The sequence below is a fragment of the Ranitomeya variabilis genome, chromosome 7 (genome assembly GCF_051348905.1).
Source record: "Ranitomeya variabilis isolate aRanVar5 chromosome 7, aRanVar5.hap1, whole genome shotgun sequence".
In the NCBI taxonomy this organism is placed as follows: domain Eukaryota; kingdom Metazoa; phylum Chordata; class Amphibia; order Anura; family Dendrobatidae; genus Ranitomeya; species Ranitomeya variabilis.
In genome coordinates, this window is record NC_135238.1 from 45,152,352 (window position 1) to 45,172,937 (window position 20,586).

A 20,586-nucleotide genomic window follows, 5' to 3' on the forward strand; every position below is an offset into this window, starting at 1 on the left:
AGATGAGCAATAGCACACATACGCCATAACATCCTTCACGTTCTCCTCGCTAACCTGACTGCCAGAATTTGTAAAAGAGGCCAAATGTGACTAGTGTTTGGTAATACTGAAGGTTTCTAACAGCACTGCCAGATATTGTTATTTTTTCTATCTCCCTGCCATGGCCGTTGCCTATATTTTGTTTAGGTTTAGCATACGTTTTTTTGCGAAAGTATAAGGTTTTATTTGTTTCTAAGCTTTTCGCAATTTTCAAGTTTTATTCCCTTAAGCCATAGAGATATGTCACACAAAATAGTTAATAACTAACATTTCCCACATGTCTATTTTACATCTGCATCATTTATGAAACATATTTTTTTGTTGGGAAGTTAGAAGGGGTTGATCAGCGATTTCTCATTTTTCCATCAAAATGTACAAAAGCCCTTTTTCTTGGACCACCTCACATTTTTAATTGAATTTGAGGGGCCTATGTGACAGAAAATGCCCAAAAGTGACACCGTTCTAATAACTGCACCACTCAAAGTGCTCAAAATCACGTTCAAGAAGTTTATTAACCCTGTAGGTGCTTTACAGGAATTAAAGCAATGTAGAAGGAAAAAAATTAACATTTTATTCTTCTTTATAAAATTGTTGGTTTTGACCCAAATTACTTTTATACAAGGGCAACAGGAGAAAATGGACCCCAGAATTTGCTGTATCATTTCTCCTGAGTACGCCAATACCCCATATGTAGTGGAAAACTGCTGTTTGGGTGCACGGCAAAGGTTGGAACGGAAGGAGCACCGTTTAACGTTTTGAACAGAAAATTGGCTGGAATCAAGAGTGTTTGCAGAGCCCCTTATGTGCATAAACTGTGGAAACTCCCGATAAGTCAGCTTATTTTGTAAACTATACCCCTCAAGGAACATATTTAGAGGTGTGAGCACCTTGAACCCAGAGGGGCTTCATAGAATTTTCTAATGTTGAGGCTCGAAATTGAAAAAAAATTAACTTATGCCATAAAAGTGTTGGTTTTGCCCCAAATTGTTCATTTTCACAAAGGTAACAGGATAAGATGGACCATACAATTTGTGGTGCAGTTTATTCTGAGCACACTGATACCCAGTATGTGTTGGAAAACTACTGTTTGGGCGCACGCCAGGTCTCGGAAGGAAGGAGCACCAACTGAATTCTGGAGCTCAATTTAGGCTGGAATAGATTGCGGTTGCCATGTCACATTTGACGAGCCCCTGACAGGTTAAAACAGCAGAAACCCCACAAGTGACTCCATTTTGGAAACTAACACTCTTGAGGAATTCATCTAGGGGTGTAGTGAGCATTTTTATCCTTCAGTTGATTCACAGAATTGAATAACATTAGGCTGAGTAAATGGAAAGTTAACATTTTTTCCACTAAAATTTTCTTTTGGTACAAGTTTTTAATTTTCAAAAGGAATAATAGGAGAAAATGAATGGTGGAATTTGTTGTGTTACTCGTCCTGAGTACGCCGATACCCCATATGTGGTCAAAAACTACTTTTCCGGCACAATGCAAAGTTCTGAAGGGAAGAAGCGCCATATTGGAGTTTAGATCTTACTAGAATGGTTTGCAGGTGCCATGTCACATTGGCAGAGCCCCTGAGGTGCCAGAACAGCAGAAACCCCAATGAAGTCATTTAAGTTTCCAAACTACACACTTGATGAATGCATCTAGGGGTGCAGTGATCATATTGACACCACATGTGCCTCACAGAATTAAAATAACTTTGGGCAGTGAAGAAAGACTAATTACATTTTTACCACTAAAATGTTGTTTCAGCCCCAAGTTTTAAATTTTTATACGGGCTAATAGTAAGAAATGGACCTGACAGTTTGTTTGACTCCACACATAAGACCTCAGGAGTGGACATGGATGTCAGACATATGTACCATCCTCCAAAACTTTGAGGACTCCACCAAGATGGTGAGTGGCGATGATACAATAATTAGCATCACCATCCCACTTCTCTCTGCTCTGAAATGCTCTCTGCTCACTATCAAAGAAGATGCGTTGCAGTCGGAGATTGATGAGATGGAGCAAGGAACCATACATGGTGAATACACACAGCCCACCCACATCTCATCTCAACGTGGATAGGGTGACAATGAGGAAGAGGAGGAGGCGGAGGAAGAACAGGAGCTACTTTCATGCAATAGATAGTACTACTAGCACAGCTGTCATACCGTCTGTTCAGCATGGATGGCCTGAGGACAGGAAGGAGGAGGACAGAATTTTCAGTCATCCTCTTGGTGAGGACACGGAAGTCTTGCCTGTTAGCAGTCTTGCACACATGGCTGAGTTTATGTTACGTTGCCATTCACGTGACCCTTGCTTTCTCAAAAGTTTGGGTGACAGTCATTACTGGTTGGTGACACTTCTAGACCCACACTACAAAGAAAACTTTCTATCTCATATTCCAGAGTCAGACAGCTGTACTAAAATGGTGCAGGACCAGAGGGCTCTTGTTGCGGAATTATTTAAAAAATTCCCATCTGAAAACGCTGGCAGCAGACATCACAGTTCGTTGCACAACCAAGGACGACAGGCGAAAGAGACAACTCCAATCCAGCTCAAGCTCTGGGAGTTTTCTCAGACCCCACATCGTATAGGCCCTGAGGCACGGGGTACTCTCACAAGAAGTGCAAAGTTTTGGAAGATGCTGAGGGAGTACCTTGCTGGCCAAACCAAAGTCCTCCGTGATACCTCCATGCCTTATAATTATTGGGTATCCAGGCTGGACACGTGGCATGAACTGGCTCTGAATGCCTTGGAGGTCCTGGCCTGCCCTGCCGCTAGCATTTTGTCAGAGTGGGTATTAAGTGCCGCTGGGGGAATTATAACTGATAAGCGCGTCCACCTGTCAACTGAAAATGCTGACAGGCTCTTATAAAAATGAACAAGGGATGGATTGTGCCAGACTTCTGTACACCACTGAGCGATATCAGCCAAACATAACCTCCAATACAGTGTCTTTTTTTGTTAACGCTATTACCATGCACCTCTTTACACCCAAACATGGGTATACAGTACACTTCGTGATTTCAACTTTTTTTCTGTTGTCATTCTCCTTCTCTTCATCCTCATCACCCACCACTAGGGTTGAGCGACTTTTATTTTTATAGGATCGGGTCGGGTTTCACGAAACCCGACTTTCTCAAAAGTCGGGTCGAGTGAAATCGGCCGATCCTATAAAAATGTTGGGGTCAGCCGAAACACGAAACCCAATGCAGTGCAATGGGATACTATGGTTCCCAGAGTCTGAAGGAGAGGAAACTCTCCTTCAGGCCCTGGGATCCATATTAATGTGTAAAATAAAGAATTAAAATAAAAAATATTGATATACTCACCTCTCCGACGCAGCCTGGACCTTACCACTGGTAACCGGCAGCCTTCTTTGTTTAAAATGAGCGCGTTCAGGGCCTTAGATGACGTCACGGCTTGTGATTGGTCGCGGCCGCCCATGTAAACGCCAAGCGACCAATCACAAGCCGTGACGTCATCTAAGGCCCTGAACGCGCTCATTTTAAGCAAAGAAGGCTGCCGGTTACCAGCTGTAAGGTCCAGGCTGCGTCGGAGAGGTGAGTATATCAATATTTTTTATTTTAATTCTTTATTTTACACTTAAATGTGGATTCCGATACCGATTTCCGATATCGCAAACATATCGGAACTCGGTATCGGAGTTCCGATACCAGATTCAGAAGATCGCCGACCTCATGGCTGACCCCACACAGGGGTCGGGTCGGGTTTCATGAAACCCGACTTTGCCAAAATTCGGCGACTTCAGAAAATGCCTGACCCATTTCGCTCAACCCTACCCACCACCACTATATCACCATGGTGATCGTAGTCTGTCATGGAACAGCCACGTTATTGTGTTAAAGGGTGTTTTTGATGCCCATAAAAAAAATGTTTACACAGTTTTTCTTTTCTTTTTTCATTGGATTGTTATGTACTTTTTTGGCTGTGCACCCGGAGTGCCCTTGCATGGATGAGTGGGTAGTTATACTGGAGCAGCTTTACAAGGCACACCGTAAGATGATCGCATAAGGCAGCAGTGTGGGCACGATACTTTTTCTCATTGGACATTGTGTTAAAGGGTGTTTATGATGCCCGTAACAAATATATTTACACAGCATGTTGATGTGTACCCCCCAGGGGCACATTATTTTTTATGAAGCCCTCCTCCACGTTTCATCCTAGGGGGATTGGGGTGCATGCAAATTTGGAGCAGGTCTGGCATTCACTGCATAGCCAAACAGTATGAGAGACCCAGTTCCTAATAATGGGAACTGCAGGGGTTTGTTACGCTGCTTCAACAATGCAATTCTCCACTTTTGGGTCTTCATCCTCAACTCTGCAATTCTCCAATGCAGGTTCTTCAGGCTTAACACTGCAATTCACTGCATAGTCAAACAGTATGGGAGTACCAGCTTCCTAATAATGGGAACTTTGGTGTCATGTGGCCATCCACTGCGTCGGTTCAAAGGGTTATTGGGGTGCATGTAACTTTGGGGCAGGGCAGGCCTTGCATTCAATGCATAGGCTAACATTATGGGAGTAGCAAATTAAGAAAAATGGGAACTTTGGTTTCATGTGGCCTTCCAGGACGTCAGTTTTTTGGGTTATTGGGGTGCATCCAAATTTGGAGCAGGCTTTGCATTCACTTCATGGGCAAATTGTACGGGACTAGAGAAATCATAATAATGGGAACTTTGGTTTCATGTGGCCATGCACCACGTCTCTTCAAATTGTTTTGGTGGTTCCTGTAACTTTGGTGCAGGCCAGACCTTGGATTAAATGCATTGGCAAACAGAATGGGAGACCCACTTCCTAATAATGTGAACTTTGTTGGTTGTCAGCTTCAACAATGCAATTCTCCACTGCCAGTTCTTCAGCCTCTACACTGACATTCTCCAATGCAGGTTCTTCAGGCTCAACACTGCAATTCACTGCATAGGCAAACAGCATGAGAGTACCAACTTTCTAATAATGGGAACGTTGGTTTCATGGGGCCTTCCAGGACGTCTGTTTTTTGGGATACTGGGGTGCGTCCCAATTTGGAGCAGGCCTTGCATTCAATTCATGGGCAAACTGTAGGAAAGTAAAAAAAATCTAATAATGGGAACTTTGGTTTCATGTGGCCATCCACCATGTCTCTTCAAACTGTTTTTGGGGTGCGATAAACTTTGGGGCAGACCAGGCCTTGCATTCAATGCATGGGCAAGCAGTATGGCAGTACCAAATAAATAAGAATGGGAACTTTGGTTTCATTTGGCCATCCAGGACGTCTGTTCAATGGGCTATTGAGGTGCGCCTAAATTTGAGTCATGCCTTGCATTCAATGCACAGTCAATAATAGTACAGGAGACACACTGTTTAATAATGGGAACAACCAAGCCCAGCCAGCTGATGGCTCTCTAAGAATAGGGAGGACAAACTGCTGTCCCTTTAAGAAGATTAAAGTCCGCCTAATGGCCCTCCTCCTTTAACAGTCCCTCCTTCATAACTGAAACGGGATGTGTCTGATGATGTGTCACACACCACATGGCCAGCTAAGGTTACATAGTTACATAGTTATTAAGGTTGAATGAAGACTTTAAAGGGCACCTATCACCCCGTTTTTTCGGTATGAGATAAAAATACTGTTAAATAGGGCCTGAGCTGTGCATTACAATAGTGTAGTTTGTGGACCCCGATTCCCCACCTATGCTGCCGAAATACGTTACCAAAGTAGTCGTTTTCGCCTGTCAATCAGGCTGGTCAGGTCGGATGGGCGTGGTGTCTTCCCCCAGATATTGCGTAGTTTTCCGTTGGTGGCGTAGTGGTGTGCGCATGTCCAAGGTCCCGAATCCTGCACAGGGGTGTGAAAATAGCAGCGATGTCCGTTATTCCATTGGTGGTCGGTGGGCGCGGCCATCTTCCTTTGGCCGCACGTGCGCAGAAGCGGCGCTCTGCTGGCCGCGGCGCTCTACTGGCCGCGGCTTCAGGAAAATGGCCGCCGCGATATCCATCTGCGCACGCGCGGCATCCCGCGGCCATTTTCCTGAAGCCGTGCGTGCACAGATGGATATCGCGGTGGCCATTTTCCTGAAGCCGCGGCCAGCAGAGCGCCGCTTCTGCGTACGCGCGGCCAAAGGAAGATGGCCGCGCCCACCGACCACCAATGGAATAACGGACATCGCTGCTATTTTCACACCCCTGTGCAGGATTCAGGACCTTGGACATGCGCACACCACTACGCCACCAACAGAAAACTACGCAATATCTGGGGGAAGACACCACGCCCATCCGACCTGACCAGCCTGATTGACAGGCGAAAACGACTACTTTGGTAACGTATTTCGGCAGCATAGGTGGGGAATCGGGGTCCACAAACTACACTATTGTAATGCACAGCTCAGGCCCTATTTAACAGTATTTTTATCTCATGCCGAAAAAACGGGGTGATAGGTTCCCTTTAAGTCCATCTAGTCCAACCCATAGCCTAACCTAACATGCTCTAACATGTTGATCCAGAGGAAGAATCCGCGTCTGTTATTATGCTTAAACCTTCTTTCCTCCAGACGTAGAGGATGCCCCCTTGTCCCTGTCTCAGGTCTATGATTAAAAAGATCATCAGAAAGGTCTCTGTACTGTCCCCTCATATATTTATACATTAACATAAGATCACCCCTTAGTCTTCGTTTTTCCAAACTAAACAGCCCCAAGTGTAATAACCTATCTTGGTATTGCAGACCCCCCAGTCCTCTAATAACCTTGGTTGCTCTTCTCTGCACCCGCTCTAGTTCAGCTATGCATTTCTTATACACCGGAGACCAGAACTGTGCACAGTATTCTAAGTGTGGTCGAACTAGTGACTTGTATAGAGGTAAAATTATGTTCTCCTCATGAGCATCTATGCCTCTTTTAATGCATCCCATTATTTTATTTGCCTTTGTAGCAGCTGCCTGACACTGGCCACTGAATATGAGTTTGTCATCCACCCATCCACCCAGGTCTTTTTCATTGACGGTTTTGCCCAGAGTTTTAGAATTAAGCACATAGTTATACATCTTATTACTTCTACCCAAGTGCATGACCTTACATTTATCCCCATTAAAGCTCATTTGCCATTTATCATCCCAAGCTTCTAGTTTACATAAATCATCCTGTAATATAAAATTGTCCTCCCCTGTATTGATTACCCTGCAGAGTTTAGTGTCATCTGCGAATATTGAAATTCTACTCTGAATGCCCCCTACAAGGTCATTAATAAATATGTTAAAAAGAAGAGGGCCCAATACTGACCCCTTTGGTACCCCACTGCTAACCGCGACCCAGTCCGAGTGTGCTCCATTAATAACCACCCTTTGTTTCCTATCCCTGAGCCAGCTCTCAACCCACTTACACATATTTTCCCCTATCCCCATTATTCTCATTTTATGTATCAACCTTTTGTGTGGCACCGTTTTAAAAGCTTTTGAAAAGTCCATATACACTACATCTACTGGGTTCCCTTGGTCCAGTCCGGAACTTACCTCTTCATAGAAGCTGATCAGATTAGTCTGACAGGAACGGTCCCTAGTAAACCCGTGCTGATACTGGGTCATGAGGCTATTCCTCTTCAGATACTCCAGTATAGCATCCCTTAGGCCATGTTCACACTTTGCGGTTTTTACCACGGAACCGCCGCGATTTTGATGCTGCGGGTCCGCAGCAGTTTCCATAGCGTTTACATTAACATGTAAACCCTATGGAAACCGCAAACCGCAGTGCACATGCTGCGGGAAAAACCGCGCAGAAACGCAGCGGTTTACAACCCGCAGCATGTCACTTCTTTGTGCAGAATCGCTGCGATTCTGCACCCATAGGAAAGCATTGAACCGCTTACTTCCCGCATGGGGCTGTGCCCACGTTGCAGGAAGTAAGCGGATAATGTGCGGGTGGTACCCAGGGTGGAGGAGAGGAGACTCTCCTCCAGGCCCTGGGAACCATATTTGGGTGTAAAAAAAAGAATTAAAATAAAAAATAATGCTATACTCACCTCTCAGCGCTGCCCGCGGCGTCCGGTCTGGGTTGATGTGCGAACAGGACCTGCGGTGACGTCGCGGTCACATGACCGTGATGACGCCGCGGTCACATGACCGTGACGTCACGAAGGGTCCTTCTCGGCACAGCATCTTTGGAAGCGGACCGCCGAGTGCAGCGCCGAGGAGATCGGGACGTCAGAGAGGGTGAGTATAGCCAATTTTTTTATTTTAACATTATACTATTGATGCTGCATATTGCTGCACATGCAGCATCAATAGTATAGGCGGAAACCCGCAGCGGAAACCGCGGAACAAACCGCGATAAATCTGCAGGGATAACCGCAGCGGGTTTGCCCTGCAGATTTATCGATTCCGCTGTGGGAGAACCCGCAGAGCACACCGCAAAGTGTGCACATAGCCTTAGAATGCCCTCCAGGATTTTACCCACAGTAGAGGTGAAGCTTACTGGCCTATAATTTCCGAGTTCAGTTTTTGTCCCCTTTTTGAATATTGGCACCACATTTGCTATACGCCAGTCCTGTGGTACAGACCCTGTTATTGTGGAGTCTTTAAAGATTAAAAATAATGGTCTATCAATGAGAGTACTTAGTTCCTGCAGTACTCAGGGGTGGATCCCATCTGGGCCCGGAGATTTGTCCATTTTAGTGATTTTTAGACGCCGCCGTACTTCCTGCTGGGTTAAGCAGGTGACATTTAATGGGGAATTTTTGTTATCACTGATCATATTGTCGCCATGGGATTTTCTTGTGTTAATACTGATGAAAAAAGTCATTTAGCATATTGGCTTTTTCCTCATCCTCATCCACCATTTCCCCCAGACTATTTTTAAGGGGGCCAACACTTTCATTTTTTAGTTTCTTACTATTTATGTAGTTAAAGAATATTTTGGGATTATTTTTACTCTCTCTGGCAATGAGTCTCTCTGTCTCAATCTTTGCTGCCTTGATTTGCTTTTTACAGAATTTATTTAATTTTCTGTATTTATTTAATGCCTCCTCACTACCTACTTCCTTTAATTCTCTAAATGCTTTCTTTTTGTCCCTTATTGCGCCCCTTACAGCTCTATTTAGCCATATTGGTTTCCTCCTATTTCTAGTATGTTTATTCCCATACGGTATATACTGTGCACAGGTCCTATCCAGGATGCTAATAAACGTCTCCCATTTTCTTTGTGTATTTTTATGTCTCAGGATTAGTGTTGAGCGATACCGTCCGATACTTGAAAGTATCGGTATCGGAAAGTATCGGCCGATACCGGCAAAGTATCGGATCTCGCCGATTCCGATACCCATGCAAGTCAATGGGACACCAAGTATCGGACAGTATCCTGATGGTTCCCAGGGTCTGAAGGAGAGGAAACTCTCCTTCAGGCCCTGGGATCCATATTACTGTGTAAAATAAAGAATTAAAATAAAAAATATTGATATACTCACCTGTCCGGAGGCCCCTGGACATCACCGCTGGTAACCGGCAGCCTTCTTTGCTTAAAATGAGCGCGTTCAGCACCTTCCATGACGTCACGGCTTCTGATTGGTCGCGTGCCGCTCATGTGACCGCCAGGCGACCAATCACAAGCCGTGACGTCATGGAAGGTGCTGAACGCGCTCATTTTAAGCAAAGCAGCCTGCCGGTTACTACCAGGGCGCGTCAGAGGGTGAGTATATCCCTATTTTTTATTTTAATTCTTTATTTTTTACATGGATATGGATCCCAGGGCCTGAAGGAGAGTTTCCTCTCCTTCAGACCCTAGGAACCATACACTGGGAACTTCCGATTCCCAATACCACAAAAGTATCGTATCTCGGTATCGGAATTCCGATACAGCAAATATCGGCCGATACTCGATACTTGCGGTATCGGAATGCTCAACACTACTCAGGATATCATCACAGTTAATTGCACCAAGATCCTCTCTTATCCGTTGGAAATTTGCCCTCCTGAAGTTTAGTGTCCTTGTCACCCCCCTACTACCAATCTTATTAAAGGATACATGAAAACTTATTATTTTGTGATCACTATTCCCCAAGTGACCCCCAACCCTTATATTTGATATGCGGTCTGGCCTGTTGGTTAATATTAGGTCTAGCAGTGCCCCCCTTCTTGTTGGGTCCTGAACCAGTTGTGAAAGGTAATTGTCTCTCATAGTTGTCAGACCCCGATCACCTTTACTGGAACTGCAGGTTTCTGTTCCCCAATCTATTTCAGGGTAGTTGAAGTCCCCCATAATAATGACTTCTCCTTGAGTCGCAGCTTCATCTATTTGCTTTACGAGGATATTCTCCATTGCTTCCATTATTTTTGGAGATTTATAACAAACCCCTATCAGTAATTTATTATTTTTTCCCCCTCCCCTTATCTCCACCCACTGAGACTCTACATTTTCATTAGATTCACCTATATTATCACGCCGGATGGGTTTTAAGGACAATTTTACATACAGACACACCCCACCCCATCGCTTATATGTACGGTCATTTCTGAACAGACTATAGCCCTGCAACTTAACAGCCCAGTCATGGCTCTCATCCAGCCACGTCTCAGATATCCCCACCATGTCATAATTATGCTCCAACAACATTAGTTCTACTTTCTCCATGTTGTTGGCAAAGCTTCTGGCATTAGTATACATGCACTTGATGTTCCTCTCTGTACCTCTATTCTTTCTTAAATTATTAACTGTTCTAACCCCACCTTCCATGCCACCCCCAACTTCCTTATTTGTGCCCAGGTCTCTATCTGCACTATCTTCCCCTCCTATAAAATGAACACCCTCCCCCAATCCCTAGTTTAAATACTCCTCCAACCTTCTAGCCATTTTCTCCCCCAGCACAGCTGCACCTTCCCCAGTGAGGTGCAGCCCGTCCCTAGCGTAGAGCCTGTAGCCAACTGAGAAGTCGGCCCAGTTCTGTAGGAACCCAAACCCCCCCTTCCTACACCAATCCTTGAGCCACTTATTAACCTCCCTAATCTCCCGTTGCCTCTCTGGCGTGGCACGTGGTACAGGCAGTACTTTGGAAAATACCACGCTGGAGGTCCGTGCTTTAAGCTTGCAGCCTAATTCCCTGAAATCGTCTTTAATGACCTTCCACTTACCTCTAACTTTGTCATTTGTGCCAATGTGCACCATGACCGCTGGGTCCTCACCAGCCTCTCCCAGTAATCTGTCCACCCGATCAGCGATGTGTCGGACTCGAGCGCCAGGTAGGCAGCATACCGTCCAACGATCCCTGTCTTTGTGACAGATTGCCCTATCTGTTCCCCTAATAATTGAGTCCCCCACTACCAGTACCTGTCTGGCCTGCCCTGCTCTCCTATTTCCCCCCTTACTGGAGCAGTCACTCCTCCGGCTTTCAGATGACATGCCTGGCTGCAGCAGTGCTACCACTGTACTGGCACCCCCCTCATCTGCCAACTTAGCAAACTTATTGGGGTGTGCCAGATCAGGACTAGCCTCCCTGACACTCTTCCCTCTACCCCGCTTCCTGTCACCCAGCTTGCTACTTCACTGTCCTGCAGCTCCATCCTACCATTCCCACCTCATCTATCCCATTGAGCGTCTGCTCAGTGAGCAGAAGACTCCTGTTGTGAATTCCGCTCTTGGGCTCCCTCCGGTGGTTGTAAGTGGCACTTTTGTGAGTTCTGCTCTTGGGCTCCCTCCGGTGGTTGTACAACTGGCCCACCCAGATAACAGACATCTTCTGGGAAACAGGAAGATCCGAAATAAAATCCACCACAGAGTTTACAAAAATCTCCACACCTGACTAAAGGTGTGGAGGGTAAATCTGCTTTCCAGAGCTTCCAGCTTAACTGAATAAATCCATACTGACAAGCTGGACAAGAAAAAACATAGAAAGAGCTGAATGATTAAGTCCACAATATGTGGACAGCAAAAGAACAAGCAAGGACTTATCTTTGCTGAACTGGTAAGAATATCAGGGAAATCCAAGCAGAGATGTGGATCTAACCAGGAACCATTGACAACTGGCCCAGGCTGAAGGATAGAGCCAGGATAAATAGCCGAGCCAGAAAGACGATCAGTGGAAGCAGCTGCTGACTGCTAAATCCAAGGAGCAGCAGTTCCACTCAAAACCACCGGAGGGAGCCCAAGAGCAGAACTCACAAAAGTGCCACTTACAGCCACCAGAGGGAGCCCAAGAGCGGAATTCACAACAGACTCCTCTCCATATTGTCTATGGAGACAATAACATTTCCCAGTGAATGCAAAAATGAAAAAATCATCAAAAACGCTGCGTGTGAACATAGCTCAAGTGGTGGAGGAACATTTTTGTTTTGGGTTATTTATTTTGCCTAATATACAAGTCGTTACCCTGGAAAGGATGTACCTCAACATATTTCCCAGGAAAATCCATTTTGGTTTCATTTTTGTATGTTTTAATGTGCGCCTGTAAAAGTGGCGTAAGACTCTGACAACATTGTTCACAACAGTGACCTGGGAGTCAGAAATGCTTCTAGAGGTCTTCCCCATTATGTTCCCGTGTAATTTGAGAACTGTTCCCATAGATTTCTGATTCCTGGAAAAGACCTCCGGGGGGAGGGGGGGTGTCACGGCAAAAAAACTCAGGTTTTCTAGGCTTATATTGGGCTCGTTGCTCATGTTGAGCACCCAAGCATTCCAATCTGCTCGACACGAGCAACAAGCACCCGAGCATTTTCTGCTCGCTCATCACTAGTCCTAATATTTCCGGTACCTGAAAAAAACGGTACCGGAGATGTCAGTGACATATACAATTATTACAGTAATGTAATGGTAAACCCACATGTAAGGGTAAACCTCAAACCCTACAGAATCCCCGAACCACACCAGGAGATAATCTGCAAGGAGGTGAAGAGAATGCTGGACCTCGGGGTGATAGAGGAATCAAGAAGTAGCTGGTCAAGTCCCATCGTCCTCGTATCGAAGCCCAATGGCGAGTAGCGATTTTGTAATGACTACTGCAGGCTCAATGAGGTGTCCAGTGTTGACGCGTACCCAATGTCCCGCATGGACGAACTCACATGGGATGTTATATACCTGGTAACGAGAATCAGGCAGTGTCTCTTAGGAGAAGCAGGAACTCCAACTGTGCGGGTCAACTGCAGGGGAATCCTGCAGGGAAAGGACTCATATGGGCTGTTTTCTTTGTTTTACCTTTATGCCAGCAAGGCTCGGTTTATTTTGCTGAACCCGCCAAGGTTTATGCTATCCACAATAAACCAGCAGGTGATCATCTACCAGAACGTTTCCTCTGTCTACCTGGGAAAGCAGCGGAGTGTGTCAACCCCTCACAACATGTACAGAAAGCTGCACACACACTGTACTAATTGTATATGTCACTGACATCTATATATCTATCTATTCTGTGTAATAAATAATCTTTATTTTTTATAAATATATTTTTATATCTTTATATAGCGCTAACATATTCCGCAGCGCTTTACAGGTTTGCACACATTATCGTCACTGTCCCTGTTACAATCTAAATTCCTTATCAGTATGTCTTTGGAATGTGGGAGGAAACTGGAGTACCCGGAGGAAACCCATGCAAACACGGAGAGAACATACAAACTCTTTGCAGATGTTGTCCTTAGTGGGGCTTGAACCCAGGACTCCAGCGCTGCAAGGCTGCTGTGCTATCCACTGCGCCACCGCGCTGTGTGTATAACCCATATATCTGTATCTATGTGTGTAATCCATCTCTTCTAGACTGTCGGGTCCCGGTGTCATTTTAGAGTACGTGGCTGCTGAATTACCGGCTTTTCTTTTATCTATATAATATTTATACATATATCTGTGTGTGTCACTGACATCTATATATCTATGTGTATACTGTATATCTATTCTAACCTGTCACTCTGTGATTTTACTGTATGCAGCACATGAATTGCCGGCTTTTTATCTATCTATCTATTTATCATCTACTTTAAAATACTTTAGTGGCAACACAATTATTACCGATCACAAATCCGAATGTGCCACATTTGTGCCGAATTTGTGTTTGTCGATCGTTTTACAAACATATTAGCACATGTCCTGTCATCACTTCTATCATGGAAATGCCCCTTTGACTAATGTTATCATCCATCCAATAGACTGTATGAGGACATGAGGTCCTGGTGATGGTTGGCCTGGAATCACATGATGACAATTCCCAGAACACTGCCCCCTATCAGTGGAAATGTGAGAAAATCCAATAATGACACCAAATGCTTGAAGACTTTATCCTGAGCATCAGATTATATAGTTCAATGTATCTTTATAGAGAGAATGAGAAGATAAAAGAAACTGTCAGAAAAGAGTAAATATGTTATAATGTCATATGATGAGAACTGGAAATGGGAAACGCTCAGCCAAACCTCTGTAACCACCGGCTGTAATCGAACACCTGGAAACCACCAGGATGTTATTTCATTCATCCCTATTTGTGCCTCCATCATTATCAGCTGCTTTATAAGAGGCCGATAGTGAGAGAAAAAGTATTGGTTATTCCGCTGCATTGTGACATCATCTCTTACCTTATATGGAAGCGGGCAGTGATGTCACACAGGTGAGTGATGATGTCACAATAGAGCGGAACCTTAAAAACCCTCGGTTCCATCTCACTGGCTCAGACTTGGTATATGTCTGTCTCCTGACAACACTGTACCTAGATCTTCTCCTTGTGAGATTAGCGATTTACTTGTGGAATAGCGAAACTGTATTAGAGGATACTTCTGGATTTTCCTGAAGATTACTGACTGAGGACTTCTACATCTGGAGGTAAGTCTATTTTGTGTTGTTATTTATGAAACTATTATTATTTATTGTTATAGCGCCATTTTTTCCATGGCGTTTTACATGTGAGGAGGGGTATACATAATAAAAACAAGTGCAATAGTCTTGAACAATACAAGTCACAACTGGTACAGGAGGAGAGAGGACCCTGCCCGCGAGGGCTCACAATCTACAAGGGATGGGTGAGGATACAGTAGGTGAGGATAGAGCTGGTCATGCAGCGGTTTGGTCGATCGGTGGTTACTGCAGGTTGTAGGCTTGTCGGAAGAGGTGGGTCTTCAGGTTCTAACTAGAAGCTTTCTTATTATTATTTTTTCATGTATTCTTGAATTTTGTATGAAAACACTTTTTGCGTTTGTTGCCATTTTCTGGCACCCGTAGCGGTTTCTTTTTTCGTGATTTGGGGTTGGGTGAAGGATTATTTTTTGCACCCTGAGCTGTCGTTTTTACTGATACCATGATGGGGAACATGCGATGTTTTGATGAGTAACTCGTCCGGCACAAATCACGGCACAATACAACAGAAAAAACATTTTCGTGAATATTTTTATTTACAATTCATGAAACAAATCCAGTCCTCAGTGGCCGGATATAAGAGTAGGAATCGCCGCGAGAAAACCAGGGAGCAAATATCAGTGTCCAGCAATTTACAGGGGGACGAGGGGAGATTTCCTTTATTAATAAATAGTAGTAATAATAATGGCAGCCAGCGCTCTACCTGTATGGGGCAGGGGGGCTGCACCAGGGATTATAGCACTGTGTAATATGGCTCCAATGTTTTCTCCTCCCTTTCAGATCTCCCTCCTGACTCTGTCTGGTCCAGGACCACAGAGGGGACGTCAGCTCCTGGCTGTCTGGTCCAGGACCACAGAGGGGACGTCAGCTCCTGGCTGTCTGGTCCAGGACCACAGAGGGGACGTCAGCTCCTGGCTGTCTGGTCCAGGACCACAGAGGGGACGTCAGCTCCTGGCTGTCTGGTCCAGGACCACAGAGGGGACGTCAGTCACCACCTACATAAGCTGAGAAGAGAACATCAGCGTGCACAGGACCCCGCAGAGCCGGACATCTGTAGAGTGAGTATAATGGCAGAGGAGCTGCCACCTCCAGGGTCCATCTTCTTACACTAATTAGATAAGTGGAGGAGGCCGGACCACGGCTGTCGGCACTGACCACTGAGTTAGGCCAGAATTGCACCTGACAACCTCCCGAATTTAACCACTATCATTCGGCTACTTGTTGGCTGATTGTCGGGTGTCTGATGGCCATTAAAGCATTTCTTACTGCTGGAAAATACTGACCAAATACTGAGCATGTGAACGTGGCCTAAAGCTGAAAATTATTTGGTTTAGATCTGAAATAAAACTTGTGTGAATTAATAGGTTTGTGGTGACCGAATGGACGATCGCTGCACACAGCGTCGGACTGGAGCACCTTGAGCCCAGAACAGAAAATCATTCTTGGGGCCCACTATGTCACTACATAGAAATAAATACAAGAACACACTTGTATCAGGGTATAATATAAGGTAGATGTGTTAATGATATAGCAGGGGTTGGGGTAGCCCTCTCATAGAATATAATGCAGCCCCCTCATAGAATATAATGCAGCTCCCTCATAGAGTATAATACATCCCTCTCATAGAGTATAATGTAGCCCCCTCATATAATATAATGTAGCCCCCTCATAGAATATAATTCAGCCCTCATATAGTATAATGCAGCCCCTCATAGAGTATAATGCAGCCCCTTCATAGGGGATAATGCAGTCCCCTCATAGAATATAATGTAGCCCCCTCAAATACTATAATGCAGCCCCCCATAGAATATACTGCAGCCCCCTCACAGTGTATAATGCAAACTCCCATAGAATATAATGTAGCCCCCTCATATAATATAATGCAGCCCCTGCATAGAATATAATGTAGCCTCCGCGTAAAGTATAATGTAGCCCCCTCGGAGTATAATGCAGTCCCCTTAGAATGTAATGTAGCCCCCTTTGTAGGGTTTAATGCAGTCCCCTCATAGGGTATAATGAAGCCCCCCTATCAACGTAGATGTCATAATGGTTGCCATGGCGACGATTATGTCATAAAGGTTGCCTCGACCAATCAGCGACGGGCACAGTCTGCCGCGAATTCTGGAATCATCATTGTCCATATACTACGGGGAAATGCATATTCTAGAATACCCGATGCATTAGAATTGGGCCACAGTCTAGTATATATATATATAATCTTCACCTCTCCTCCTCATTCCCCCGCAGTTCCAGACTCTGCTCCAGTCTCAGCAGCTGCACTGCCATCTGCCCGGCACACAGTACGAAGTGATGTCATCGCGCTCCGGCTGTGTCAGAGGCAGAGGGGAATGATGAGGCAGGGAGCGTCAACTGACGCCCTCTCCTCTATTATTGCACCTATGATGCCGATACAGTTGAAAGCGGTGCACGCTGGGTGGCAGCAGAGGTGGAGCAGCAGGTGACAGGAGGACGGAGCCAACTGCTGCGGCTAAAGAGAAATGAATATTCACTGCTCCCCACGCCCATGGCCAGTCCGACCCGGGCTCTACACACAGAACTGAGAAATAAAATGGTAAAACTCATCTGTTCCTTATATTACAGGTGGAATAATTCTCTGCTGCTGGAAGGTTCTCAAAGTTTTACTTGTGGAGCGTTGAAAACTTCAAGTATAAAGTTTGTTTGGATTAGAAATCTCATTTCCATCGGGAATTCACCAGATATTACTGTAAGTATTCTGAGGTTATAACAAACATTTCCTGCCTAAAAATAAAAGAATAAAATCTGACCGATCTATTGCTCATTTTAGGGTTGATAAACGACTACAGAGCTGAAGTCTTGACAAGAAGATCCCTGTCGATTACTAAGATCCCAGCTGAATTCTGTAGCACTACTAGTGACATCACATTTCTTGGATTTATTGATTAACTTAGAGAAGTAACCCCAGAGATGAACAACCTGTCTCCACAGCTCTTAACCATCCTGCAGAGCAAAGGGAAGAAAGGCTACCTGAGTGACGATATCATCATCATGGCCCAGGACCTGCTGCAGAGTCAGTTTGTGGGTTTTGATGGCCTGCAGCCCCCCTGCGCTCTTATGGTACCAGGGTACGGCATACTGCAGAATGCTGTACAAATCCACTATGATCAGGAGAGGGAGCACTGGCTGACAACCTGCTATAAAAATGGCCAAATCTTTGTGGCCGACAGCTCGAAGTCCAGGAATCTGTCTCCATCCATCAGTCAGCAGATTATCAACATGTACAGTGCAGTGGTCAACAATCCCCTTGAAAATCTGAGGTTTATCAATGTGGCTCAGCAGAAGAACAGCTACGACTGTGGCTTATATGCTATAGCATTTGCCTACGAACTTATGGCAGATGGTGGTGAACCCACAGCTGAGTTCCAGCATCAGAAGATGAGGACTCATCTAATATCCTGCCTGCAGAACGGCAGGATCAGCGGATTTCCCAAAAAGGCCCAGAAGTGACTCCATGTCTATAAACGGCATGTAGAGTCTATGATCCAGCACCGCCCTAGGGAAGGGCACGTCATGCATGGTTCCCTAGAGGTTTCCTCCACTGGGGGTTTTTCCTCTCCTGAGCATTGACGGACGACTCTCTGTGAGTCCAGGACCCATCATCATCATCATCATCATGGTGGGAATGTCTACATGTGATATCTTGTATGAAGCCAATAAAGAATTCAATTAATATCTAGCAGCTATGTATTTGTGTCGTATGTCTGACCCGTGTATCACAGCCATGTATCTGAGCCGTGGGTCTCAGCGGCGTATCTGAGTCTATTATGTATAATCACAGAATATTTAGTATAGGAGGTGAGGAACACCGGGGGGTATATACAGGGGTGCAGTATTATAGTGTTATATTACTTTCATGTATTTGACCTAAGCTTGTGCCCAGCTGTAATTCGCAGGTTTCTTGCTCTCTATATGCAGTATACGCCTTATAAATTAATGTATATACTGATCTGTATGAATATTACACAGCTATGATTTTCTTCCAACTATAGACATTGATGGCAGATCCATGACATTTGTCATTATCCCCTTACCGACATCGGACGTAATAGTACGTCCACGTCAGAATCCCTCCTGTTGATGTGGGCTCCGGAGCAGGGCCCACATCTTTTCTGGCACATGTCAGCTGTTTTGAACAGCTGACATATGCCTCTAACAGCCGTGAGTAGAATCGCAATCCACCCACAGCTGTTAACTAGTTAAATGCTGCAGTCAAGCACTGACAAAAGTATTTAACATGGGTTTTCTGGCAAGTGCACCGGAAATCCCTTCCATCGGTGCCCGTGTCATATGACTGTGGGTTGTTGATGGATTGGCATGACAAGCAGAGGTCTCCAGTAGACCTCCATGGTTGTCACTACCGGATTGTTATGAGTGCCGCCCGGTGGTCGGCGCTCATACCAAGTGGGAACTCTGCTACATACAGGCGATCTGATCACAATATCACGAAAAATGGAGACGCTACAGGTATCAAAAATAGCGCAATTTTTATTTTTTTTAACAAACTTTGAAATTGTTTTCACCATTTAGGCTACTTTCACACTTGTGTCGGTACGGGTCTGTCGCTATGCGTTGGGCCGACGTACTGATGCACGTTGTGAAATTTGTGCACGACGTGGGCAGCGGATGCAGTTTTTCAACGCATCCGCTGCCCATTCTGAAGTCCGGGGAGGAGGGGGCGGAGTTTCGGCCGCACAAGAGCGGTAGATAATGGCAGACGCGACGGACAAAAAAACATTCACTTGAACTTTTTTTTGTGCCGACGGTCCGCCAAAACACGACAGATCCGTTGCACGACGGACGCGACGTGTGGCCGTCCATCCGTCGCTAATACAAGTCTATGGGAAAAAAACGCATCCTGTGAGCACATTTGCAGGATCGTTTTTTTTTCCCAAAACGATGGATTGCTACGGATGCCAAATGACGCAAGTGTGAAAGAGGCCTTAGATAAAAAAGAACCTAGACATGTTTGGTGTCTATGAACTAGTAATAACCTGGAGAATCATAACAGCGGGTCACTCTTTAGCATTTAGTGAACATGGTAAAAAAATAACAACTGTGGAATTGCACTTTTTTTGCAATTTCACCACACTTTGATTTTTTCCCCGTTTTCCAATACATGATATGTTAAAGCCAATGGTGTTGTTCAAACGTATAACTTGTCCTGCAAGAAACAAGCCCTCACATGACCATATTGACCGAAAAATCAAAAAGTTATGGGTCTGGCAAGAAGGGGAGCAATATACGAAAACGGAAAAACTGAAATACCCCTGGTCGTTACAGGGCTAAGCCACCGGCCAGGTTAAACACACGGACCAAGGGCAACAGCACATCAATGACGACCAGGACAACGGGTCATGCAGGATGTCAATAAACCATGCAGAGTAGAACACACCGGAAGCCACAGAACCAAGGCTGTAGCATACACTGGAGAGCAGGCGATGAGTTAAACGGTAGAACCAGAATGTAGATTTTAGAACAGTTTCTAGATAGCAGTTTGTAGTGCTTACAGCAGATGATGGATTATTATTATTTATTACTAGCTGAAGAGCCCGGAGTTGCCCGGGCATAGTAAATTAACTGTGGTTAGATAAAACAAATTATAAAGATTATATATACAGTATATATATATATATATATATATATATATATATAAAGCTGAGTGTATAGCCCCACCCATGCCACATAGCCACACTCACTCTAATATCCCAC

General features: G+C 45.0%; 1 protein-coding gene and 1 long non-coding RNA gene across 2 annotated transcripts in view; one reads left to right on the forward strand and one right to left on the reverse strand.

Annotated features, from left to right (window-relative positions):
- Window positions 1–14,647, reverse strand: part of LOC143786214 (piwi-like protein 1) — a 97,477-nt gene extending 82,830 nt beyond the window's left edge. Inside the window, exon 1 of the mRNA XM_077275502.1 lies at window positions 14,565–14,647. Coding sequence (XP_077131617.1) covers window positions 14,565–14,647 — 83 coding nt within the window. The remainder of the gene's footprint in view (window positions 1–14,564) is intronic.
- Window positions 14,648–14,664: 17 nt separating this feature from the next.
- Window positions 14,665–18,375, forward strand: LOC143784924 (uncharacterized). The gene is made up of 4 exons (XR_013217914.1): window positions 14,665–14,808; window positions 15,619–15,896; window positions 17,440–17,563; window positions 17,645–18,375. It is a non-coding gene; the product is annotated as an uncharacterized LOC143784924 (long non-coding RNA).
- Window positions 18,376–20,586: the final 2,211 nt, after the last annotated feature.